The 24,746-nt window shown below is 41.0% G+C and overlaps 1 protein-coding gene across 3 annotated transcripts in view; it reads left to right on the forward strand.

Moving 5' to 3' along the window:
* The window catches only part of INTS9 (integrator complex subunit 9), a 73,603-nt gene that overhangs the window by 34,906 nt on the left and 13,951 nt on the right, over positions 1-24,746 (forward strand). For all 3 annotated transcript variants that reach the window (XM_061990583.1, XM_061990581.1, XM_061990582.1), the window contains 5 exons: positions 2,417-2,597; positions 5,032-5,092; positions 14,174-14,345; positions 19,847-19,971; positions 21,398-21,565. In XM_061990583.1, coding sequence (XP_061846567.1) covers positions 2,417-2,597; positions 5,032-5,092; positions 14,174-14,345; positions 19,847-19,971; positions 21,398-21,565 — 707 coding nt within the window. The remainder of the gene's footprint in view (positions 1-2,416; positions 2,598-5,031; positions 5,093-14,173; positions 14,346-19,846; positions 19,972-21,397; positions 21,566-24,746) is intronic.

Genomic DNA, 24,746 nt, shown 5'->3' on the forward strand with positions numbered 1-24,746 from the left:
TCCAGTGTAGGGTCCTCCCTTGGCTCACCATGGGCTGCACCACAGCCCACAAGGGAATCTGGTGCCTGAGCACCTCTCCCCCTCCTTCTTCACTGGCCTTGGTGTCTGTAAAGCACATTCTCACTACCTTCTGCTGCTGCAGTTTTGCCTCTGTGCAGCAACTTCTTCCCCTTCTCCAACCTGTCAATCCCAGAGGTGTGACCTCTATCACTGATGGGCTTGGCCTTGGTCAGCGGTGAGTCCATCTCAGAGCCGACTGGCACTGGCCCTGTCACATACAGGGGAAGTCTGGCAGCTCTTTGCTTAAAGTAGCCACTCCCTGTGCCCCCCTGCTACCAAAACCTGCCCACACAAACCCACTACAGTAGGGCAGCTGACAGGAAAGGTGTGATGATTGATAACAAGCTGTGTGCTTTGCCTGGGAACAGAAACTCAAGTTGGCATCTGCTCCAAGTCCTTACCCTCCATTACTTTCTCTGTGGCCCCAGAAATCTTGAGCTTCTGTTTGTTTCAACAGAAAAGGCTTGAGGTTCCCATAGGAAACCAATGGCTGCAGGAAGGGGAAAGCTATGGTCTCAGACTCTGAGCCTTAGGAATGAAACCCATGTTTTTCATATGCCAGACAAATTCTTTAACCAGACAGTCTTTAGATAATGCTTCTGCCTTTTCAGTGGAAGGAGGGGGCTGTTTGTCTTAAATGGCTGAAATGAGTTTGTGCTTGGGTGAAAGAAGAAGGAAGCTGTTTTATGGAGACATACACCTTGGTGTTTCAGCCAGTTCAAAGCAGAGATAGAGCAGCAGACACCCTTTTCCTTAGCATGTTCCACTAATCACTAGTACACCGGGCACTACATCCCCTATCTCTGCTCCATGCAACATTCCTGCTGTTGGGGCTATAGGAATTTATCTTTCCTCTGTGCAGAATTTTTAGGTGTATAATGAAGCAATCCAAATTCTGTTCCTGGAGCCAGAGGCTTAACTTTCTGCCCCCAGATGGCTTTGAAAATATTATTCTTAATCTCCTCATTCCTCTCTTCCCGTCCTGTTTACAGATAGGATAGTTTAGACTTATGGATGTAAGAGGGGTAATGTAATAACACATTGCTGAGATGTTTTGTAATATTTCAGGTTCTAGACAAATGTACAATATTGCTATTCGTATTCTCCAATATTTTGATGGTATGCTTTGTATATGACCTGGAGAAAACCTAGGCAATAAACCCACTACGTTGCAGTTATAGCTGATACAGGTGTCTTTGACCACTAGTTGTTGGGAGCAGCATGCAGTAGACACAGACTGCCAAAAAGGAGTTAAGCACCCATACGCAGGTGAAAAATCGTGCTACAGAGTCTGCATTTCCCTAGGCTCTCCAAATCTTTAAACATTCAGCCATAAAAGTCTTCCTTGAGCATGTAGGTGGGGCAAAAAAGACCCTTAATGTGCTACATTCATACCCCATCAAAGCTTGTCAATAAATTGAAGTCCAGGAAGTGATTATGGTGGGATGTAATACATGCATTTTCAGGCTCTTTCACAGCTTTTTGTGTAATGCCCTGGTGCTTAATGTTAGTGCTGCTACACTGCAATTAACGTCAGTAGATGGTTTTACCCCAGGACCACAGATGAAATCCTAGTGAGGCAGCAATTGCTCAGTGAGCTGGACAAAGTGCTTCCCCTTTCCCATAAGGTACAACATTTTTGTGATTCATTCTGCCAGGCGGACAAAATGTTTATTCCTTACATGCTTTTGCTGTTGTGCTCAGATCTGACTTAACTACAGAGTGAAACTATTTTTCTTTTCTCCTTTCCTTATTTTGCTCTAGTCTACAATTGCTGTCTACAATTTGTGGAAGCTTTAAACTGTTCTTTTTATATCACAAGGACCGAAATATTTAGTTTTTAAGAAGGAGAAACACTCCATACCCTCTTATAGCTTTGAGAGCTGTTTGAAATAACCACATCTTCAGCCCTTCATCTTAGAGTTCTGAAAACTGAGTAAAGAACACGTGAAGTGCTTTCAGCAGAGACCCATGAACTGTTGTCCTTCCACTCTAGGGCACAACTGATAGATGGAGCAGGGTTTATTTTGATGGTAAGGTGTTTTGTGGCACACATTTATCCTCATGTGCTGGTGCAAGACCGCCCTCTCCTGTCAGGAGTTTTGCATGTGCTCAGTCTGTTGTGTACCCCCCAGCTAATGGACTGACATTTTTTTCTCCACTAAGTCTGGAGAAAGAAGTAAATAAAAGTGTTTCATGATCAGAAGTGTTTCTCGTAATTCATATATGCTTTGTGTTCTGCTAATCATGCAATAGCTTCTTCCTATACCTTATGTAATATTTGAATTAAAGGATTTGTGTTACAAAAATGAAATATGAATCCTCTTAATTAATTTTAACTTCTTATCTTCCTTAGCTATGACTGTCCGGAATGGAGGAAATGTTCTGGTTCCCTGTTACCCCTCTGGAGTGATATATGATCTGCTGGAGTGCCTGTATCAGTACATTGACTCTGCTGGACTGTCCAATGTCCCTTTTTATTTTATCTCACCTGTTGCCAACAGCTCCCTTGAGTTCTCCCAGATTTTTGCCGAGTGGTAGGTGTTAAAGGGCTGCTTCATTGGCCTCGATTCCCACATTTAGCTATGGTAAATAGATAAAGGCAGGTTAACATACTCTAATCTATACTTGATTAGAATTGTGAACACGTTTCTTGAGTCACGAGGGGGTGTGTGCGTGTGTAAGTAGATGTTCTATAATTAGGGAAGCATCATTTCCTATAAAACATACAAACTCAGATAATCTGTCTCTTTTGGTACTTGCACTGATGATTAAATGACGTACCTGACTTGAAATTTTAGCTGTGCCTGATAGCATGTCTTATCCAGTGGCCCCAAAACTGTACCATGATCTCCCTATATAAGCAAAGTAGATTTTTTTCCAGGCTTCCTTTTTGTTGAGTCAGCAATGTATTTTCATGACAACAAAAGGCCAATGGTATCCTGGGATGCACTAGGCAGAGAGCACTGCCAATAAGTCAGGGAAAGGAATCCTTCTCTACTCAGCCCTATGAGGCAATATGGAGCGCCCTGTACCTAGTTCTGGGTTTCCCATTACAAGAAGGCCATGGGTCTACTGGAGTGAGGCCAGCACGATGACACAAAGATAAGGAGAGGCTGAGAGAGCTGAGACTCTTCAGCCTAGAGATCAGGAGGCTTGGGAGGATCGTATCAATGTGTAGAAATACCTGATGGGAATGAGGATGAGGGAAGCCAGACTATTCTCAGTAGGGCCCACTGACAGAACAAGAGGCACAAACTGAGACACGTGAAATTCCATGTGAACAAAAGAAACACACCTTTTTTACTGTGAGAATGTTCAAACACGAACTACGCAGAGGGGTTGTGGAATCTTATCTACAGAGACACCGAAAGCCAACTGGGTGCCACTCCTGGACAACCTGCTCTAGCTGACAGTGCTTGAGCAGAGACTTGAACAGGATGATCTCAAGAAGTCCCTTCCAACTTCAACCATTCTGTGATTCTGAGATATGGAAAGGAGAGAACCCAGTCACTTAAAACTGAATTCTTACAAACAGAGATGTGCTGTAGTTTATTAAATAGATTAAGTTAGCTTTTCCTCCCTCTCCTCCCCTCCACTTTTTTAAATCTGGGGTTCAGGAAAGAGAAGAGAGGTCATGGAAATCTTATGTGAGTTGATCCTCCAGGAAAACTGTAAAGAGGATTGAAATCTGCTGAATTTTAATCACATTACTTTCAGCAAAAGTAGGAAAATTAAGCCTTGGTGTCCTGGTCAAACTGCAATGTACTCATCAGGGTCTGTTGACTCATATAGTTTACTGTTAAACAATTGTTTGGTTTGTGCTTATTATATGGTGATTACATTTCTGTAGCAGATGAAGTGGTAGCTGCATAGATCTTGTTATAATAGTACTGTCAAAGTAGTAGGAATACTACCTATGCCAGTTGGGTCATTTTGTCTGCTGTGTCCAGCTGGTACAATTCAGACACTCAAGTGTTCAGACACAATTTTTTTTTAGTTCTACTTTGTTGGGGTGGCTTATATTCAAAAGCCAAACCCCAAACACTTCTATGTAAGGCGAATATTTTACTTATGTGGAAACGGAAGCAAAGGTTGAACATGTGTGCAACAGAGGTTTTGGGGTCAGAACTGGGGTTGAAATTCAGGGATTCCAGACTTCCAGTTCTACTATTTAGTCAGCTAAAAGAAATGTTCTGCTTTTAGTATCTCTTAGACCTTATCAAATTTAGTTTGACGCAGGCTTATTGTTTTTTAATAAAGAGAAGGAAGTATGAGATGGGTACTGTTTCCCAGAAGAAGCCACCAGGACAGTGTCACTGCAGATAACAGTAACATCACACAGACCTCTGACAAGTATCTTTTTTTTTTTCTTGGACTTCTGTAAAATGATGAATCAGGAGTTTGGCTCGAGCTAATCAACAGCTTTCAATATTTATGTTTTAAAATAAATGATTGATGTAAAATAGCAGGTAACAGTGAGCATTATGTCATGGTGAGAGGCAGTTTACCAACATCGTAGCTGCAATAATAAAATGCTTTGGGGAATTGAATTATAATGAACAAAAGGAAGAGTCACTGCTGAGAAGTGGGAAGAGACAAGTGGGATTTTTCTGTTGGCAGGATTTGGCTTTGCAAAAGCTGCTGAGGTCTAGACAATGAAATGAAGTGGATGTTGAGTTACAAATTTGTCTTCAACATCAAAAGGAGTTCTGTTACATAGTGCATACACAATTACTTTCAACTGTCTTGTATCTTCTTTGAGTGATCTCACTATGACTGAGTTGTGTCTTGTAGTTGTTCCTCTAAACAGAAGGACTGGAAGCAGTAGAACAAATTGGTAATTTTGCCAACCTAATGCCACACATACGAAATGGCTTTCTCCAGAAAAAGTGTAACAGTAGATGGCAGCAAATGCTGCGGCATCTTCCACATCTCTCTAACCCAGCTTATTTTCCTTTTCTTTTAAAGGTTGTGTCATAACAAACAAACAAAAGTATATCTTCCAGAACCTCCTTTTCCTCATGCTGAGGTAAGTAAACCATGGTCTCGGCGTGCTAAGATCACAGAGTGAGTGGCATTCTGAAAAACAGTTCTGTACGGCAATTGTTTTTCTGATTAAAGCTTCTACAGCTATTTGATATTTTTATGTCATTATTCCTACAAGTTTGGGGTTTTTTTCCTTTGCTTTCTGTGATCAATTTGGGAGCGTGGGGGAGGAATGAATGATGTTGTTTCCTCAAAAATTATCATGATGTTTATTTCAGCGTATAACTTGCATATGCTCGCCTGTTTTACTTCCTCCCCCACAGAAGGCTATCTGGCATACACATGGTTGAATGTTTGCTCTTATCAGACTGCAACCACGAATATTCTTTTTGTCTAAGCAGGTTTTTTTAAAGTTTGGAAAACTAAGAGCTTGTTATCTGAGGCAGCTTAGTCATCTCATCTCCTACCTCCCTAGATGAAATAGGCACCATGTGGTCTGCTGCAGGAGAAATGGTATCTTGAAAGAGAGGTTTGATATAAACAAGTTAAAGCTTACAGCACCCAGTGTTGTCACTGGCAATTTTAAATGAAATTACTTGAGCTAGCATCTTACTGAAGCAAAGAAGAATTAAGTTCCTATCTTTGGGAGGTTTCTCACTGCAACATATGTTGAAGGGATCTTCATTAATTTCAGGTGAAGTTTTAGCCAGCCAGACATTAAATAAACGTCTTATAACTCATGGCTTTGACGTTATCTCACATATCAAGAAAGGAAATTTCTTACTTCTCCACTGAGAACAGGTAAGCTTTCCCACTGAAGTGAGAGGCCAGGCAAGAAGAAATGGGGCTGAGAAGTAATTTTGAGTGAATCCTACCGCTGTGAGACAGTGAGCCATTTGCAGCACGCCATCTCAAAAAACTAGCTCCTTTAGTTCCTGTGGTCAAAACTGTTTGAAGAGACATTCAGAGTGGTCGTTGCAGTTTTAAGAGTCCAGAGATTAAATATTTTTTTTAGGCATTGGATTTTCTTTTCCGCTGAGATATCTCAACCAGAGACTTATTCTGGAAATTGCCCATTGTATCTATTATCTATAGTTGCTTCAAAGGCGCTGTTGGAAGCAGGATCTGACCAGAAGCCCCTACTCTTTTCAAATGCTTGATTGCATTTCAAGCAGGATGCACAGTGAATTATGTATAATCTGTTACCAAGAATAATGCAGACTGCAAGGCAAGCCACCACCTATTCACCACTTCTATTTGTAACAAAATATTCATTCATACCAATAAATCAATTCCAAAGCCTGATCTCTGAGTACAAAACTCTGTAGCCAAGCTGCTGGCTGTGCTTTCTAATTTCCCTTGCATCTTTGCTTTCTGGGGTGTCCTTGTTGATCCACAGTGTCATTGCTTTCACTGACAACCCTAACAAAGACATTGGTTTAAAATTTTAGTTCACAATATGCACTGGAACTGGCAGGTTTAAGTGAAAGCCCTTCCAAAAATGACAAGCCAAACATGCATGTGTCAAAGACTGGCTTAATTAACCCATCTTATATGATGAATCCTTGTGTTTATAGAGTGATAACTGTGTCCTCTAATTTTTAGGACATTTTATATTCTCCAGAGCCCTATTGATAATGAGATTTTGCCAAATTATTGTTTAGCTGATGAGACATTCCTCTGTGCTTCATGTACAGATCAAAGTAATTATCTAGGAAAGAACTCAAGGCAGTGGATCAGCTTCCTTAAGACAAAATGCAGTGCACAGACAGAGTAACATGCATTACAGGTACAGGCATTGCTTGACAATGCCAAATCATACAGACTATGACCCACAAAGCCGAGGACTTTTATCCTGAGAAGCACAAACAGCTTTATCCAGATCCATTGATAGGAAACCATTCTTTGACTTTGTACATTTTTTGACTAAGGGTTGCCTTAAATGTGCTAAATGACACAATATATTATGTACACACATCCTTGTGGCTCCCAGACTATGAAATGGCTGTAGCCTTAAGGACTTTCAGCACGGAGCTTCCATCTGAAATACGGCATGTTTCAATGTAAGTTATCTAACACAACTAAGGTTATATGTTTGGGTGTTCACTTACAGCTGCTGTATAAATACTGGGATGTGAAGTAACCTGCACTACCCACACCCCATGATGAACTAAATGGTCTCTTCATTACTAATTCCTGATGTATATTGACTGTGTTGCAAAACCAGGCTTTGTGGTAGGAGGCAGTGGCCCAAGGCATATAGCAACACTCTTTAAAAAGCCAGGCTTAATAGCAAACCAAATCAAAGTGATACCCAGACAAAGAAAAACCAAGGCTGCTATTTCATTTAGTGCTTTTCCTAAGGTCTTAAATCACTGAAGTTCAGACATGCTTGAGAACACTAGATCAGATTGCTCCTTGCTGTTCTGTAAGATGCATGGTTTGGTTTAGTTTGGTTTAAGGCAATCAAAGCATGTTGAGAGTTACATAGATGACTGACATGTAAGACACCCACACTCACCAACACAGTACGATAACATCCATGTCAGGTACCCAGTGCTCACCACATGCCTTTGGTTCCTTGTTGCTGTCTTCTGAGGGTCAGCTACTGTCATCCTTTTATCTCTCTGATTCTCAGCACCCTTGGACTGCATTCCAGTTTTAGTGATACCTACAGCTGGTTATGGCTTAATGCTGTCATGCTGTCTCTAAGGCATGGGGGAAGAGCTGGGATTCTTCTATGAAATACAGAGCTGGAACAGTGTTAGCAGAAGAGGGGCAGAAACTTGCAGCTAAAACCATATACATAGCTCGTATAATGTAAAACATCTATTTAACCTCTTTTCAGTACAATCTTTAGCAAGTGTATTGTTTATTCCCTGGCAGAAACCCTGTTATGTTATGTTTCTACAAAGAGTATCCACAGTAGACTCAACTGCTGTAGTATTCTGGTATAATTTTGCCAAGAAAATATGGTCTTACAGAGACCTGGCCTGAATAACCTGTCCACAGCCATGCCACCAGTCTAGAAGGGAGCAAGGACTTGGACTCAAAGCTTCCAGTTACTAAGTTAGAGTCTGACTCGGCAGCCAGCTTTTTGTCTTAGGTAGATGCTCTCTTTCTAAATCTGTGACTCCACAGCCTCACAATCAGGAGCTCTGCTTATTAGTATTTAAGGGATTTTTTAATGAGTTTCAGAAACAGACATTGAATGATCATTTCTATTGGATAGGTTGTTAGTGGAGAATTGCCTTACTTTTTTCAAAGTAATGGTAGGCTTGTGCAGTGTAAACTATACGGAAATTGCCCATCATGAAAGGATGTGCTTAGCTGCTCAATTGTTGGAAGAAAATAGGGAATTACCCAGACATGCCTCTTAGTTATTAGCAAGCATTAATAACATGCCTGGCATGGTACATCAGAAAGGGACAGGCCAGGAAATAAGCTTCTAATTATCTACGGAACAAGACCAGCCCAGCACGCTGTCTGGTCCTGAAATTCAATGTTCCTTTTAGCTCTATAAACAGCAAGATTTCAAAACAAACAAGGCAAAAAAATCCCCCAAATTGTTGATATGGTCTCTTGCAGCAATGAGTTCCACTGGTGCCTGACGCATAGTATCAAAGGGTGTTTACTTCCTTCAATCAGTTCTGATTGTATTTGGCATTTCAGTTAACTATCCCTTTATTATTGTTACAAGCAGATTAAAAAAAGCACTTTCTCTACAATTACTGGTTTTATTTCATATTATTCTTCTCTCTTCACAAGTTTGTTTGCAGCTTTTTCATTCTCTTTGCATGGAAGTTTTCCAAGTTTATGGTTTATTTTACCTGTTTTGAACTCATTCCTTGTTCTGTTGTGCTGAGTAAGACCAGACACACTGTTCAGTTCTGCAGAGAACTCAAAACACTTCCACTCCCTTCTTGTAACTTCTGCTTTAATGTAGTAGTTAAGTATTCATTGTATCTCCTCCTACTCAGTTACACTGCATACAACTTTTTGAAGTGGCAATTTGTTTCCTAACATCTGGTCTGAGTAAACAGGCAATACACTTTCTCTCTGTTATGAGCAAGCACATGGGCTAAAGTGCTTCAGACTTGTAAGGATGGATTTGGACATCAATTCCTGGTACAGTTAATATGAATGGAGCATCCAGAGTCTTGCATGAGCTTTTGAAGTCTCACGTGCAGCCTTTTAGCAGTGCACAAACTAAAAGAGCTTCTTTTATAAAAGCATTTCTCTGTGATTGCTGGGGTAAGAGTTGCTGTGACTCTGTTGGAGTGAATTAAGAGTCCAGGGCAGGCATGTTCTACATTCCAGCCTGTGATTTATCAGGACAAAAACTGATGGAATGGAGAAATAGTCAGTTAGGGAATGTCAGTTCTCTGAATGGCTCTCCTTACACTTAAACAAAAGTGGCAATTCAATTTTTTACCAGCAGTTGTGATGAAGAGAAGAGAAGAGAAGAGAAGAGAAGAGAAGAGAAGAGAAGAGAAGAGAAGAGAAGAGAAGAGAAGAGAAGAGAAGAGAAGAGAAGAGAAGAGAAGGAGTTGAAACTGAAGTAGTGTTGGAAGCTTCTGCAAAGATGAAAACTTTGCATTTTTCCAAATGTTTGTGACTACGGCAGGCTGGCTGAGAGAGGTGGTGGCTTGCATTTCCAAGGCACTGTTTCAGTTACATTCGAGGATCAACTGTCTAGATAGGCTTAGATTTAAGCTTCACAATGCTGAGCTGACATATCATGGAACATATATCAGTGATTCGTTTTCTTTAGAAATGTTACTCTGTTATCAGACCAACTTGTGGTGTTTTGCCAAATTCCTTCAGCACATGGGAATGTCCCATCCTAACACAGCCACATTTGAGGTTGATCTCCCTGTCCTTATCTCCATTTGAGGAATTAGCCATCTCCCTGACCATGTCAACTGGAACCATGGCTTGTACACTCCACACCATCCCATTTGTGGAGGTATAGACTTTATAAATGAATAGTTGAATTGTTTTAGCAAAGCAAAATGAGAGGCTTTTGCTCCTTTTCCTTTCTGCTCAATCTTGACACAGGTGATTTCAAACTAGAAGTGAAGCTAGACTCTTAAGTGTCTGCAACAGAAAGAATTGGAGAGGTAATTTATATTGATCAATATTTGCTAGTGGAGGAAGTATTTGGATTTACTATCCTCTTATTAAGGATTCTGTTAGCAACATCTAAGAGAAATAGCTGTGAAAAGCCTCTTTCTGACTCAAAAAAAACAGGCAGAGCGGGAGTAATATTGATTCTGTGATCTTAAATACTAGCATTTGTCTTCTTTGTCTTTGATTCCCTCCTCCATATACCAGTTCCTGCATAACATTCAAAGCAATAAATACCTGGAACCAAGTGACTATATGGGATTATGTTTTCTCTTGTAATGTTCTGTAGAATTAGTCCTCTGTTAGTGTTGGTCCTACGAAGGAGTGAGTGAGGGAGGTGAAGTAATATGAGCCTCCCTCACTCACTGATAAGAACTGCATCTGTTCAAAATTCTGGATACAGAACACACAACCACACACAGAGTAAATAGCAGTGTATTTTGGCTCACTTCAATAAAGGGTACACAAAGGCTCTGGAGATTTATCCTGTTTATAGCAGCAGTTGCTGACCCTGTAAATCAAGTCTACCACTTTAAAGGGAAGCATAACCATTTGGGATTTAAAAAAAACCACATCTCTTCTCAGTCTCAGTTTAGTACTTTACCATCCTCTATATCTTATGCCTTCAGTCAATAATGGTTCTTTCTGTAGAAAGATGCTCTGAACGTTGCCTCTGCTTTCCAGGAATGAGTCCCATTTTGAAAATGCTGGTTAGCTAAATGCCAGGCATTGGTTTTGTCTCAGTCTTGGTACAGATTGGAGATCTGAATGTGACATAGTAATGACTATCGTGCTTATACAACCCATCTCATCAGGAGATGTAAAAGACCTGTGCAAATCATACAAGTTTAGTTCCCCTAATGATTTGTGAAATTTTTGCAAGTTCAGCTCCATATATTTTTGATTGGGTAATTAGAAAAGACTTTGCTATAGACACGAAAATCTACCAGCGGCTTTATCACTGGAGTGAGTAGAATGCCTCTGAACTTGGATTCGGAGCCTTCCACTCCAGCTGTGTCCAGCTGTGAGGTTGTGAGCCTAAAGTATGGAGCTTCAGTAGTATTGTCAGAAGAGGTCTTCCAAGAAAAAATAGGTTAGTGGTTGGACTGATGATCTTAAAGGTTTTTTCCAACCAAAATGATTCTCTGACTGTAGGAAAATGAAAAGATAGAGAAAAAAAATCACCACACCTTAGGACACAGTTCTGGAGATTCAAGATGTGTCCTTTTTCTCTCCTGAGTTAGCACCTCAGTTAGAAGCAGTGCACCCCAGTGTTACGCCACAGGTTTTGTTTGCTGGAAATTAAAAATAAGAATTAAAAAATGACACAGACAAAACCCAAGGCCCTGAAAACTGAATTAGAGATCCCGTGTATCTCTATAAAGTAATAACAGGGAGACATTTGAAGCTTCCATAATGCTTTGCAGAGAACACAACTTTTATGTTCATAAACAATGAACGTTTGTATAGGTATAGCAGTGAAACAAGCTGTTGAGAATGCTTTTGCACATAGTGCTGCTCTCAAATCTTAGCAGAGATTTAAGTGCTGTATGCAAATATAAGAATCCTAAGGAACCTGTGACACAGTGCTGGAAGAACAGTTTGTGATTTTCCGGAGTGTGTTACATAAATGTTAGCTGTAGAAATGTCTTCCATTTAGCTAACTACTGGTCCCTGACAAAGTTTTGCCCTGGAACATCACGTATCCCATTTAATTACAAATTGTCCCCTTCTTCTAGTTTACCCAGTTGAAACTGCTTTTTCAACTTCACTTTGGAGGCTTTTGGCTTCCCTCAAAGAAACAGGAAAAAGCTTAGTGGAGCCATTCCCTACCCATTCTTTTAAATGCCAGTATTTTATGGGATCAAATTTGTTTTGCCTGTTGTCTGCTAAACTGCAGTTTTTATTACTGGAGCTAAGTTTAGATGCTAAATATTGCACTCCAGATGTGTTAATCAGAAATCTTTACCAGTCTTAATTGCAGAAATGTTTTTAAGATTCAGTGCATATTAACTGCCAGAGCGGTTATTGGATGGGTTTGGTTTTTTTTTGCAAATTTGCCTCTTGAAGATTAAACAGAAATTTGATATTACTAGCAAGCTGCAGAAAATGTAGTCCCCTAACTACTTCCTCCATGATCCAAGATCCATGTGGATGTAACGGGCCATGTCCACCTACAGTTTCCATCTTCCATCAAACCCCAGAAGGAATTATGCCATCCCATTCCATCCCAGCCATCTAGGTCTTGCATGGCAGTTATAAACAGGACATGTGGGAAGCCAAATGCAAAATCACCCTGACCCTGTTAGGAGCTTGAAGGAGACCAAACTTGAGGAAGCAGAGGAGAAAGATATAAATATTGACACCCATGTGCTGCCAGCTTTCTGTTATTGAAAGGGTATTGAGGGGAGATTTGTACATTGTTCTAGCTCCAAAGCATATCTTTAGGTGGTGACAGCTAGAAGCTGAGTAGGTTTATTACTTTTGTTTAATGATGCTAAATTCAATTAAGAGCATAATTGCATAATAACCATAAGTTCTGAAGTACTTTGCTGTTCATAAGTTTCTGAAGAGGCTTAAAGAAGCATCAGAATTCTCAGCTTTCTGTTCATCTCCATGTACGCACACTACCTTGACTTAGAGCTACCGTGGCAAAAAGTAACAAAAAAGAATCTGAAAAGATGAATCAACAGCTTTGAGAGACCAAAAAAAGTTGCCTATCGTAACATTCTTTCTTAATTCTTCTTTTGAAAATCACGTATGTTAGAACAAAGAGGAATGTCCTGAGTGGCAGGGTTTTCTGCTGGAAAGGCATGATGCGCGCACACACATCACGTTATGACATTTAGTGAAGAACATGCTGTTTGGGAATTAACTGTATCCTTCCACAGCACAGCAGCTGAGAAATGCCTTGTTGAACTCTGCATGTGGGAATTCTGTGTTTTGAGTAATGCTGCAATGCCTGGCAGGATATGGCAAAGTATGAGAGATTTCTGATGAACAGACCCACCTCCTTTAAAAACTGACCAACAAAGGAAACGCCATTACCCTCTTTCACACTCTTTATTTCTGTGTATGTTCTTAGTTTTTCAGTGTGTGGTCCCATTGTGTTAAATTGCATACTTTTAAAGAAAACTGTATTTACACTTATTTCAGACTGGGGATGGAAGCATATACCTGCCAAGAAAATACTTGCAAAGCGTTGCATGAGTGTGTTTAGCAGACCGATCTTTTCAATTGCTTTTAAAGTTGAACTGTATTTGCCGATTAGAAAACAGTGGCAGGAGAAACAATGTAAAATTCTTCTTCAAAAAGTGCCTTGATAACTAAATTATAACTAGCATCTTACTAAAGAAATCTGTTCCACATGCATAGTTGATTAGATTCTGTTTGCCAACCCTAGTCACAAGTACTTCTTACTGCTCTCACTTCATTGCTAGTACTAGTTTCAGCAATAATTAAGGAAGAGCAAGTCAGTCTGATCTTTCATATGTTTTTTTCAGGAGACTTGACTTTCTATGGGCCTGTTATACCAGTGAAAGTCACAGCAAAATACTGGCGAAGGCAAAATTGCCTGGCACTATGTAATGCTAGAAAACCAGGTTGGACATCAGTGCCCAGAGCTCTTTGTAGACATGGCAAATAGGAAAAAATAGCTTGTTTTGAATTTGGCAGCTGAACACTCTTTTCACTCCAGGAAACTCTAAGCAGGGAGTGTTTGCAGAGTTTCCTCTTAGTTACCATTAGTACTGGTACCAAAGAAATGAGAGCAAGGGCTTAGAGGCCCCTGGCCCCACACTCTGACTTTCTTTTCATAACATTTAGGATGGTCATGACTAAATCTGTTGGAAAATCTAGGGAATATGCAGGAAGAGACTTGATGATTTAGAGATAAACTATAGAATATTTTAAATCTCCTGTCAAAAAAAATATTGAACTACAGAACACAGAGGAATAAAAGCTTGTAATGTCTGGATTTTTGTTTTTATTTCAGCTCATTCAGACAAACAAATTGAAACATTATCCCAGCATCCATGGAGACTTCAGCAATGACTTCAAGCAGCCATGTGTTGTGTTCACTGGACATCCCTCCCTTAGATTTGGGGACGTGGTTCATTTCATGGAGTTATGGGGAAAATCTAGCTTGAACACTGTTATATTCACTGGTAAGTAAACTGCAGATATCATTAACAAATTAACAAAAGGCTTTGCACTCTGATTCGGTGTGGCCACATCCTAGGGGCTTTACTCATTTGTTCTGAGGCAGGAGTTTCTGGCTTCAGTAGGAGCTCATCTAAATTAAGACTCCAGGATTGACTATAAGGACAAATGTAATTATTGTGCCTTTTAATTCATTTTAGCCCTGCAGAGTCAACCTTTGCCATGCAGAGTCCATTCCTGCCATTTCTAAGAGACATCTTTGTTAAGCACAGCAGTAAAATGTCTACAGGAAATTAATTTTTTGGATTAAAAGCAGCTGGCTGCAAGTTAAACCCCAGCAAGACCAAATTGATGCTGGTCAGAAAGGAGAAACATTTCTTCTCCTTATTCCATTGGAATCACAAACCCTTCCTCGTCCTTTCTCCTGCCTTTGCATCAAAACCTCAGGCAACCAGTGTGTTTCTGAAGACGTTTCTGTCATCTCTGCAGTTTCAGAAGTGTGCCCCCTGTACAGACCTGGCAGTAGTGATCTGTGCCATTGCTGCCTGTGGACTGAACTGTTTTTGCAGAGGGTTTCTGGCTGACAGGCACATTTGTATCTGAAGCTGAGGGTAGGGCTCTAGCTAATACCCTGGGGAGTTGTTTCCTTTCTCAATGACTCAGGCTGCCAGGGGCATAACGGGTCTTTTAGGTTCCTCCACTTTTCCCACTCTGCTTCTAGTGCTGACCCTACTTTTAATGGATTTAATGAATCAAGCCCTATCTGCCTCAGAATGAGCTGTCAGATCCTCAGGGTAGCTGAATCTTGGGACCATGGCAATCATTAAAAGCAAAATAAAGTATTGAAGAGAGAACATGAAACTTCTGTGAAATCTAGAAAAGGAGACATCTTCCAGAGTTTTATCGCCTTTAAAAATACTTCAAGGCCTTCCCTCAAACTGATGTTCTGTCCAGGTGCCTCCTCTTTGTATCTGATGTGTCTTCCAACCAGAATCCTCCAGTGGGCACTCTTGAGATGTGAGCAAGAAAACAGTCCTTTAGGCTATTCCTACTGTTAAGTATAAAGACCTCTGATACAATTGGGAGTGTTACGTATAACTCAGCCAGATAAAAAAAGTGTGCATTTTGGACTAGGACAAAGTAATTAGAAATGGTAAGCAGAACACTGTGTAACTGATCAAACCTGCTCCCACAGCAAGGGCATGATAGACTCCTACTGTTAAGCTTATTTTCCTCTTCTTAGGACTGTTGGAAGGCACATAAATTTCTAAAGCAAAGAGGATTGGAAAAGGGTTACTTGTTTCCTTGTTTGTTTGGGGTTTTTTTAACTGTAGATTTGAGACTAGCAATGAGCAAGTCCCTTTGATTCTTTCACAATATTGGTACCAAAAAGTGTCACAGTATCATGATACTTTTAAACCGATTTGGAAAGATTTAAAGAAGTGTGTAATTAGCCCTGCTGCAAGGGGAGGGAAGATACAAGGGGGTTCCCGCTGAGCAGAGAAGACACTTAAATCTAGACTGTGTTTATGCTGGGAAATGGTGCGTGGAGCTGTTACAGTACCCATCACTCCTGACCTTTGAGGTAATTTCAGAAGATATGCCCTAATTACAGTAATTGGTAAAATTGCAGTATAGATATGCATTGTCTTGGAAATAGTGAATTCTGCTCCAGTTGGGACTTCAATTAAAAGCAGAGTGTGTATGCCCTTTGCTGGGCTGTGCATTTTGTGAATCCCTAGGAGATCAGTGGCATTAATCATGTTCTGAATATGCTACCCACCATCAGCGAGGCTGTCAGAAACTAGCCTTTAATGGCAAGAATTCTTGTTCTGTGCCTTCTTGTAGGGAGAAGTAATTGACCTTTCTGTGTTAAAATGTAATCCTTCTGTGAAATAGAGCAGACTTGTATCAGAACATGGCCCTGGCAAGTTGTTAATGCCTCTGAATGGCAGGGCTAACAACCCGTGGATGCACTAGGTCATGATCTTTGAGATTCATTCCCAGTTTAGAGTTCAAATGAAACTCAAGTTGAGATCTGCTTTGGTTGTGATGACCTTGGAGTGCACAGCAATTCCAGGTGCTTGTGATGGTTTGTTTCCTAAATTCATCTATCTGTGGCTTTTGGGCTCTGCCTTATAGGCATATCCACTCAGCAGGATGTTTCTACCTCCTTATGACTGTCTCAGCTGGAACAAAGACATCTTTGTCTCCAGAAACTCCTAGTAGATTAAATTCTTCTGTTCTTAGTAACTCCAGTGGAAATCCCAAGGACCTCCATTGATGCCCAGGATTTTTTTATTTAGCTTCACCTGTTTCAAGATAAAATCTCCTGTAGCTCTGAAAGAAATTTGGTCCTTTGAAGCAGTATGTGATAGCAGATGGTGTTACAGCTTTTCCTGTGAAAGCCTCCTAGTTTCTAGTAATTAGGACCTTTAAACTTGTAATGACATAACCCAAGAGAGCAACTAAGTACCACGCAGCCACTCGCTCAGCTCCTCCTTTGACTCCCCTTAGTGAGATGGGGAAGAGAACTGGGGGAGAAAAAGTAAAATTTGTGGGTTAAAATAAGAACAGTTTACTAACTAAAGGAAAATAAAATGTAATAATAACAATAATAATATGTCATAGTAATGAAAAGAAATAGAGAAATAAAACCAAACAAGGCCGGGCAGGGTGAGGATCAGAAAAGACCTTGATACTGTGCAAGCACTGCTCGGCAATAACAAAAACATCCCCATGTTATCAATATTGTTTTGCCAGAGTGTGTCCAGAGCTGGGCAGCAGAGCTGGGGAAGGGTCTGGAGCACAAGTCTGCTGGGGAGGGGCTGAGGGCCCTGGGGGTGTTCAGCCTGGAGAAGAGGAGACTGAACAGAGACATGGTCACTCTCTGCAACTCCCTGTCAGGAGGCTGTGGCTGTGAAGTAGGGATTGGTCTCTTTTCTGAAGTAATGGATGCCAGGACAAGAGGAAGTAGCCTCATGTTGCCCCAGGGGAGGTTTAGATTGGAACTGAGGAAGAACTTTTTCCCTGAGAAGGTTGTCAGCCTCTGTCCCAGGCTGCCCAGGGAGCTGGTGGAGTCCCCATCCCTGGAGCTATTGCAAAGCCGTGTAGCTGAGGTGCTGAGGGACATGGGTTAGTGGTGGGCTTGGCAGGGTGAGGGGAGGGGGTGGACTCAATGATCTTAAAGGTCTTTTCCAAACAAAATTATTCTATGATTCTATGTAAGCCTAAAACACCAAAGAAAATAGGTAGTCTCCACCTTTCCAGTTTGTAACGTAAAAAACAACTATGGGAGAGTACAGGCTACAACAGCAGCTGCAGCCAATAGATGGGACACCAGCTGGGAGTGAGCTGTAGTGCTGCTTTGCCGTTGTGTGTCATCTGCAAATGTTACTGCTGAAGTACTATTGAATAGATTATTGATTAAAACTACTGAATACCACTAAGCCACCAAAAAAAAATCTAGAAGAGAACATAGTAGAAATAAGTCTGCTTCTTGCTCTGTCTCCGATAACAATGCTTTAAAAACCAACTCCCTAGGAGATCCTAAAAACATCTCATGCATGCCATATTAGTGCTGTACAGTGAGAGATTTTATAACTCAGTGTCACAAGGTAGTAAATCAGATGTCTTGGGGGAAAAGCTAAAGACCTGTAATTCCGTCAGAAAAAGTCAATTGTGTCCTTGACAACTGCTGTCTTCCATCAGACAGATGACTTCTGGGTCTTTGGTAGTTTCAAAACAACTATTCCTATATGTTAGAATTTCTTGCTTTTCTAAGGCTCCTAACGTTCTTACTAGTTGTTCGAGAGACTATAGACTGGATGTATTTTGGATTCTTCAAAATAGATATCAAAATATCCAATCCATACATTATCTGAACCTACTGATTCAAAAATACTTAGTCTGATGAGGTGCTGCCTTATGGCATCCTCAGATATAGTCAATCCTCCCTGTCATCCACAGCACCAGATGGGGTGGGAAAAGCTTTCTTCTTAAACTTACTGTTTGCAATTACATTGTTCACCTCTAGCAGAGGACCTGTGCCAGACTTAAGTTGTATCGCTTCCTCAATGAGTTTTAAAATGTCTTCTGATTAAACCCTAATTGACCACTGATCATTCTTCAACTAGCTTCCTTCTTGCTGTTCTCATTATTCACTGCTGTGAAATTGGACTGCCATTAACTCCCATTTTTTCCACAGATATTTTTAGGCTTTGTTTCATTGCCACTAACACATCTGCTTTTAACTAGCATGGCTTTTTGCCCAGTATAATTTTTATTTCATGTTTGTAGATTCATGGCTTTTCTGGGCATCTAGTAAGATGTTCTTGTACAACTAGCATTTTTTTGTTAATATTTCTCCCTGATGTTCCCATGCAGCTATTCTGACAATTGCTTTAAACTTGGGAAAATTATCCCTTTGACGGTTCCAAATGTATGTATCATGGGCTGATGCTATATTCTGTTCTCACAGGGTAAATATAACCACATCATGATCACTGGTTCTTAGCCAGCAGCAGTTTTAGGCTAGCAATTCACTTGTCTTTATCAGAGCAATGAGGCCCAATATTAAATGTCAAATGCCATGCTGGGTGATGATCACGTCCTATACTGTGTCTTGAGACCCACATTTTTAAATTCAGAAAAATAGTGAATTACTTTAGTATTCTCAATATTGTATTACTGTCTATGTGAGTAAAAGCCCATTCAGTGCACAACTTTTTCCTGGCATTCCTCTGATAAAAGTCAATAATTAAAACTACAAAGGGAATTTGAGACTTGCTAGGTCTAGTACAGATACCAACTAATAAAGTTATCACAGCCTTTCTCCCCTTCTGGCTATCACCTACTGCAGTTCATACTGTGTTGAACCACAACTGCTTCACTGGCATAACTGTCAAAAGCCCAATTGCCAGTCCCTTTAGCAGAAGGGCTCCCTACACGTACTCTTGGGTTATATTAGAATTTGAACCCTTCTTTTACCACCAGCCTAAACCCAGCACCTAGATTAGAAAAGAAATATATACTGTAAGGAAAAAGAGGAGTTGAGAGGAAATGTGTCTACAGCAGAACATATTGGGATATATTTATCAAGTTATAAACTTTATGCTACATTTTTGTCAGAGTGAAAAACAAGCTGACATTTGAGTTACCTCATGATATCAAAAATGTATACATCTTGCCTTCTTTTACAGGATCTGATTAAAAATAAGAGGTGATGTTTTTGTCGTGATTAAATTTGTTATAAAAATCATGCAATAATGTGTACAAATGAAATAGTATTGCTCTGTTGCTTGATTAAGGTAAGACTAATTGTGGGCATAATTTTCATCAAATTAACTGAAAATAACAGGGGGTGGGGAAGAAGGGAAGAGAGATCTGTAACAGAATTAACATTTCTGAACAACAGCTTGTCTAGACTAGAATGTGGAATCAGAGAGGGACTGGGCCATCTTTGTTGTTAAGGAGCATTCACTGTTTTCAACATTTCTCTTTTCAGAACCTGATTTCTCTTACCTGGATGCCTTGGCTCCTTATCAGCCTTTGGCCATGAAATGTGTTTACTGCCCCATTGACACAAGACTGAATTTTATTCAGGTGTCTAAATTACTCAAAGAAGTCCAGGTAATGAATTTTCTGTTTCCTTTTCTTTTGTTTCTGCACACACCTGAAATAAATGGGTCCATTGTGAACAGCCGTCCTGGCTCATTTTTCCATGAGAGAGCACACAGCATTGAGTTCTCCTAATCATCCTGCTCCAAAATGAATATGGCATGACTGTCAAGCTCTGTACAAAGTGGCTGGAAGATCCCTAAAAGCTTAGAGCATAGAGAAAACACTGTGAACATCCCTTTTTTCCTTTTTAGGTGTGTGCAGTCATAATAACTTTTTCTCTCATTCTTTTGCATGGTTGTATGACTAAGCCTAGCTGTGCCTTGTACAGCCTTAATGTAAAGGGTGACACCAAGCGCTGAGTGTCCTTTGTGCCCTCAGCTTTAATTACCATCTCTGCTCTTTATCCTGCAGTTGACACTTGTTTTGGTCCTGGCACTGCACTTCACTCTCTCTTTTCTTCTGGATCCACTGCTTTCCTTACTCCACTTGCAAAATCCAGACTTCTGTCTAGAAGGAAGGCCAGAACATTCTTGTAGTCTCTGCTTCTCCCTGATGACTCTTTTTTTATCTGTAGTGACCTCTCCTTGTGCATCCAGTTGGTTTCTACTGCAATTTGCTTTCTGACTCATGACTGATAATTAAAGTAACACCTTTTTTTTACCTTGTCTGATTTGTTGTGTCTTCAACTTGTTGAACACAAAAATACATATTCTTCCTAACCTCTTAGCAATCTCAAGATCATTTTACCTCATTGATCCATGACCTGGCTTGTCACCACACAACTGTTAGCAATTGCCACTGCCTGTTTTTTGGACAAGCATCTCCTTCCACGTTACTGCTGAGGTATAATCCTGTTTCCAAAACAGTCTGCAGAAACACTATCTTGTCCTTTGCCTTCCTTAAATCCTGCAGTGGTCCTTATGGCAACCAGCCTGTTTATGCTTTGTTAATGAATTGGTCATGAAAACTCACAAGTTGCTTATTGTGCTAATGTTTTTGCAGCCTTGCATATTGATACCTCTGCCTCACTCCATGCCAGTTTGTGATAGCCCCCACCACTACTGTCATTTACTTCCGTATAGATGACAAGACTTAGAAAAATCTATTGAATAGTCTTCTTTCTTTCTCTCTATATGGCATTTAACATGACTGCTGATACTGAAGTGGTGATTAAAGACACAAATTTAGGCCTTGTTAGTTTGAACACTGCTTCATACAAAGAAAAGCCTGCCTGCTCCTTGAACAGTGTGTTCCAATACTGACTAGATCTTCTGAATTGCATCTTTTGGATGTTGTTTTCATCCAAATAGTTTACCTCGATAACAACAATCTGCACGCCGCTGTCTGGCGACGACTCCCGTCCCTGGGCAGCGCACAGAACCAACCAAACATTTTGTGTCAGTCACCTCACTCATTTTGGGTGTTTTTTCTCCAGCCCCTGCACGTGGTTTGCCCGGAGCAGTACACTCAGCCTCCCCCCACCCAGTCCCATCGCACGGATCTGATGATAGACTGCCAACCTCCACCCATGTCCTACCGCCGGGCAGAGGTCCTGACCCTGCCTTACAAGCGGCGCTATGAGAAGATCGAAATCATGCCAGACGTGAGTCAAAAAAATCGGGGGGGGAGGAGGGGTGCAGGGAGGAAAATGGTGGTGGCAATTCTGTGATTTCTCATGCAGCCAAGTTCAAGCATGGAAAGCACTTTCTGTCAAAGAGAGAGCTGAGAAAGAAACATTTCAGAGAGACGGTTTCACTGTGTAAATGAATGGGAATTGAAAAAAAACCCCACAAGCACAAAGATTTATTGTGGTGAGTTGTCCTTTGCATAGATATACTGCATCTCAAACTGCAGAGCAAAGGGCAATCCCTGCTAGCCACCTGTGAGGCAACCCCATCATCTCCAGGTTAAATATCGTAGAACTATTTCAGATGGAAAAGACCTTTAAGATCATCAAGTCCACCCCCTCCCCTCATAGTGCCAAGCCCACCACTAACCCATGTCCCTCAGCACCTCAGCTACACGGCTTTGCAATAGCTCCAGGAATGGGGACTCTACTTCCTCCCTGGGCAGCCTGGGACAGGGGCTGACAACCCTCTCAGGGAAAAAGTTCTTCCTCAGCTCCAATCTAAATCTGCCCTGGGGCAACTTGAGGCTTTTTCCTATCACTTGTTACTTGGGAGAGGAGACTGAGCCCCACCTTGCTACAACCTCCTGTCAGTGAGTAAGTATGAGAGCTGAAGCACCGCAGTTGGAATCAGTGGCCCAGGGCTGTGGAAAGGATCCAGAGACTCTGGGAGTTAGTAGCCAAGTGTTGTCTTCCTCCTTGCCCAGCTGTACCTGTCCTGAGAAATGCCCTTTCCCTTGGGGAGCAGCATTCAGTCCTTTGTTAAAGGCATAGTAGTGAAATGGTTCATTTGTATTACAACAGGTTCAGTAAATGGTTACTTCCTGCAGACTGCTGAAATCCAACAGGTTAATAAGTTGCTTGTAGCCATCTATAATGTGGACTACCTATGCCCACAACATCTCTTCAAAATTTATTAACTCCATAAATCAAGTATAAATGTACCCATAATTCAAAGGGTGACCCATAGTCTAACAGATCTTAAAATACGATTTGACAATCCAGTCAGCACAAATGTGTCCTTGAATCAAAGGAGACAGTGGCTTTTTACAAGCAGGTGTTAGTGTCCTTTGAAATGTACTATTGAATATGTAAGTCTACTTTTCATTGGAGAGTAGAGGGAGGAGACACCCTTAGTTAGGTCAAACATGAAGTACAGGCAGCCAGTCTGCAACACCCATTCCTTCCATTTTTCACAGAATCGTGGAATCATTTTGGTTAGAAAAGACCTTTAAGATCATCAAAACCAACCCATCACCTCACATCACTAAGCCCAGCACTAACCCATGTCCCTCAGTACCTCAACTATGCATCTTTTAAATATCTCCAGGAGTGGGGGGACTCCACCACCTCCCTGGGCAGCCTGGGCCAGTGTCTATCAACCCTCTTGGTGAAAAAGTTCTTCCTCCTGTGTCTACTTTGTGCATCAGTTCTGTTAGGAGTCTGCCTATCCCTGCCACTGGTTAGAGGACTGTTAGAAACAAGAACAGGTTTTATTTAGAAAGCTTGGATGCAACTCTATCATGGCATGTATATTTAATTGGTTTGGAAATTTGCATATTTGTTGGATCCTCTTAAGTCTAAGACTAGTAAAAAGTAACTTCCATTCACCAGCGTGACCAAAATAAACCTTACATTCTGAGTGCAGAGCCAGCATGTGGCTTACCTGTTATTTAGATTCCACTGAAGCTTTGGGTTTTCCCCTAAATGGTGAGGGTATCGGTGAGCATTTGTTGGTGAGCCTATCCCTTGAGTCAACCCTGTGAAGGGGGTGGATACCAGATTTCCCTGCAAACAGAAGGCAAATTAGTACAGATGCTACAGGTGAATATTCACCAACGCTCATTTATTTTGAAGTTCCTATCTAGGGGGAGGGTTGTCTAAACAGAGTTGCACTGTTCAGTTTCTTGCTCTGTCAGAGTCTTCCTGTGCGATCAGCACAAGTCTAAAACACAAAATGCAGCTCACATTTTAAGGATAGTGAGGACTGAAGAGTTCCCTGGCAAAGCTTGTTAGTGTGAAGGCAGCTCACGGGGCTAGACCACATGAGGAAACAAGTCAGCGTTTCTCTTGTTAGCTTGGCTATTGGCAGCAAGATCTGCACGGACTCAAAAGGCCATGTGGATTCAGTCTCATTGGCAGCCACTAATGTGAAAATGCTCTCCATTTCTCAAATTCACATCTCCAGGGGTTTTTAGATGCTGTCTGTCACTGAAGCAAATGGATTCTTCCACTACCTCTAGGTAAAAACAGCGCATAGGAATACGAGCGCTTCCCAAAACTGCTGGGATGTTGGAGGGAGGATGCACTGTAGACAAGGTGGTGTTCACCACCCTGGACATGGGTATCAAAGCAACACATAGGAGATGAGAGCTGGTTTATATTGCATTAATTTTAACTTGCAGAGTTCAAGCAGAAAGCTACTCAGACAGGGATGTTTATAAAAATACTGCCTTTTTTTTCCTTCAACAAATAACATCAATTTATATTCACACAGGAGTCCTAATTTCAAAGCTATCATTGTTCAGGGAGTTGAAATATCTTGTGTGATTTTCAGTGTCTGGGTATTCTCTCTGGTTCCAAATCTGCACTTACCAACTGGTTGCAAAAAGCTATTTGGGATATAATGACACTGCTGAAAAGTCTGTTTAAGAGGATACAAAAATTAGGTAGACCAGGTAATCTCTGAGACTTTCAGAAAAGCTGTTGTCTTTCCCCTTTGATGTCAGGGAAGTAGCATTTGCTTGCCTTGGGATTCTTTGAGAGTTAAGATCTATTAGTGGTTGTGTGCTTGCCTCTGTGATTCAGGACTGTTAATAGGATGCCATTCCCCAGCACTTAGACAGGCAAATCATTCTCAGAGAAATCTTGCTCATTCTTTTTTAAGAGAACTTGCTAGAGCAATAGCAATGCTAGTTTTGTAGTGATCGCTGTCTGTCTCCCGAGGATAATCTCTACTTCAGGATGTCTTCATCACATCACTGTGTGAGGCTAGATTTGCTTCCAGCTTGACTGGCATAGTGGTGATAAGGCTTGGGAGGGATGATCCATTGTCTCCCACCCACTCTGACTTTGGTCTTTGAGTAGTAGCAGTGTAGATTACAACTGCTGAGAACTGTAACTGTGTGATCTCTCCTACTCTGTGTAACCAGTCACA

Source organism: Colius striatus, chromosome 2 (assembly GCF_028858725.1).
Source record: "Colius striatus isolate bColStr4 chromosome 2, bColStr4.1.hap1, whole genome shotgun sequence".
NCBI lineage: Eukaryota > Metazoa > Chordata > Aves > Coliiformes > Coliidae > Colius > Colius striatus.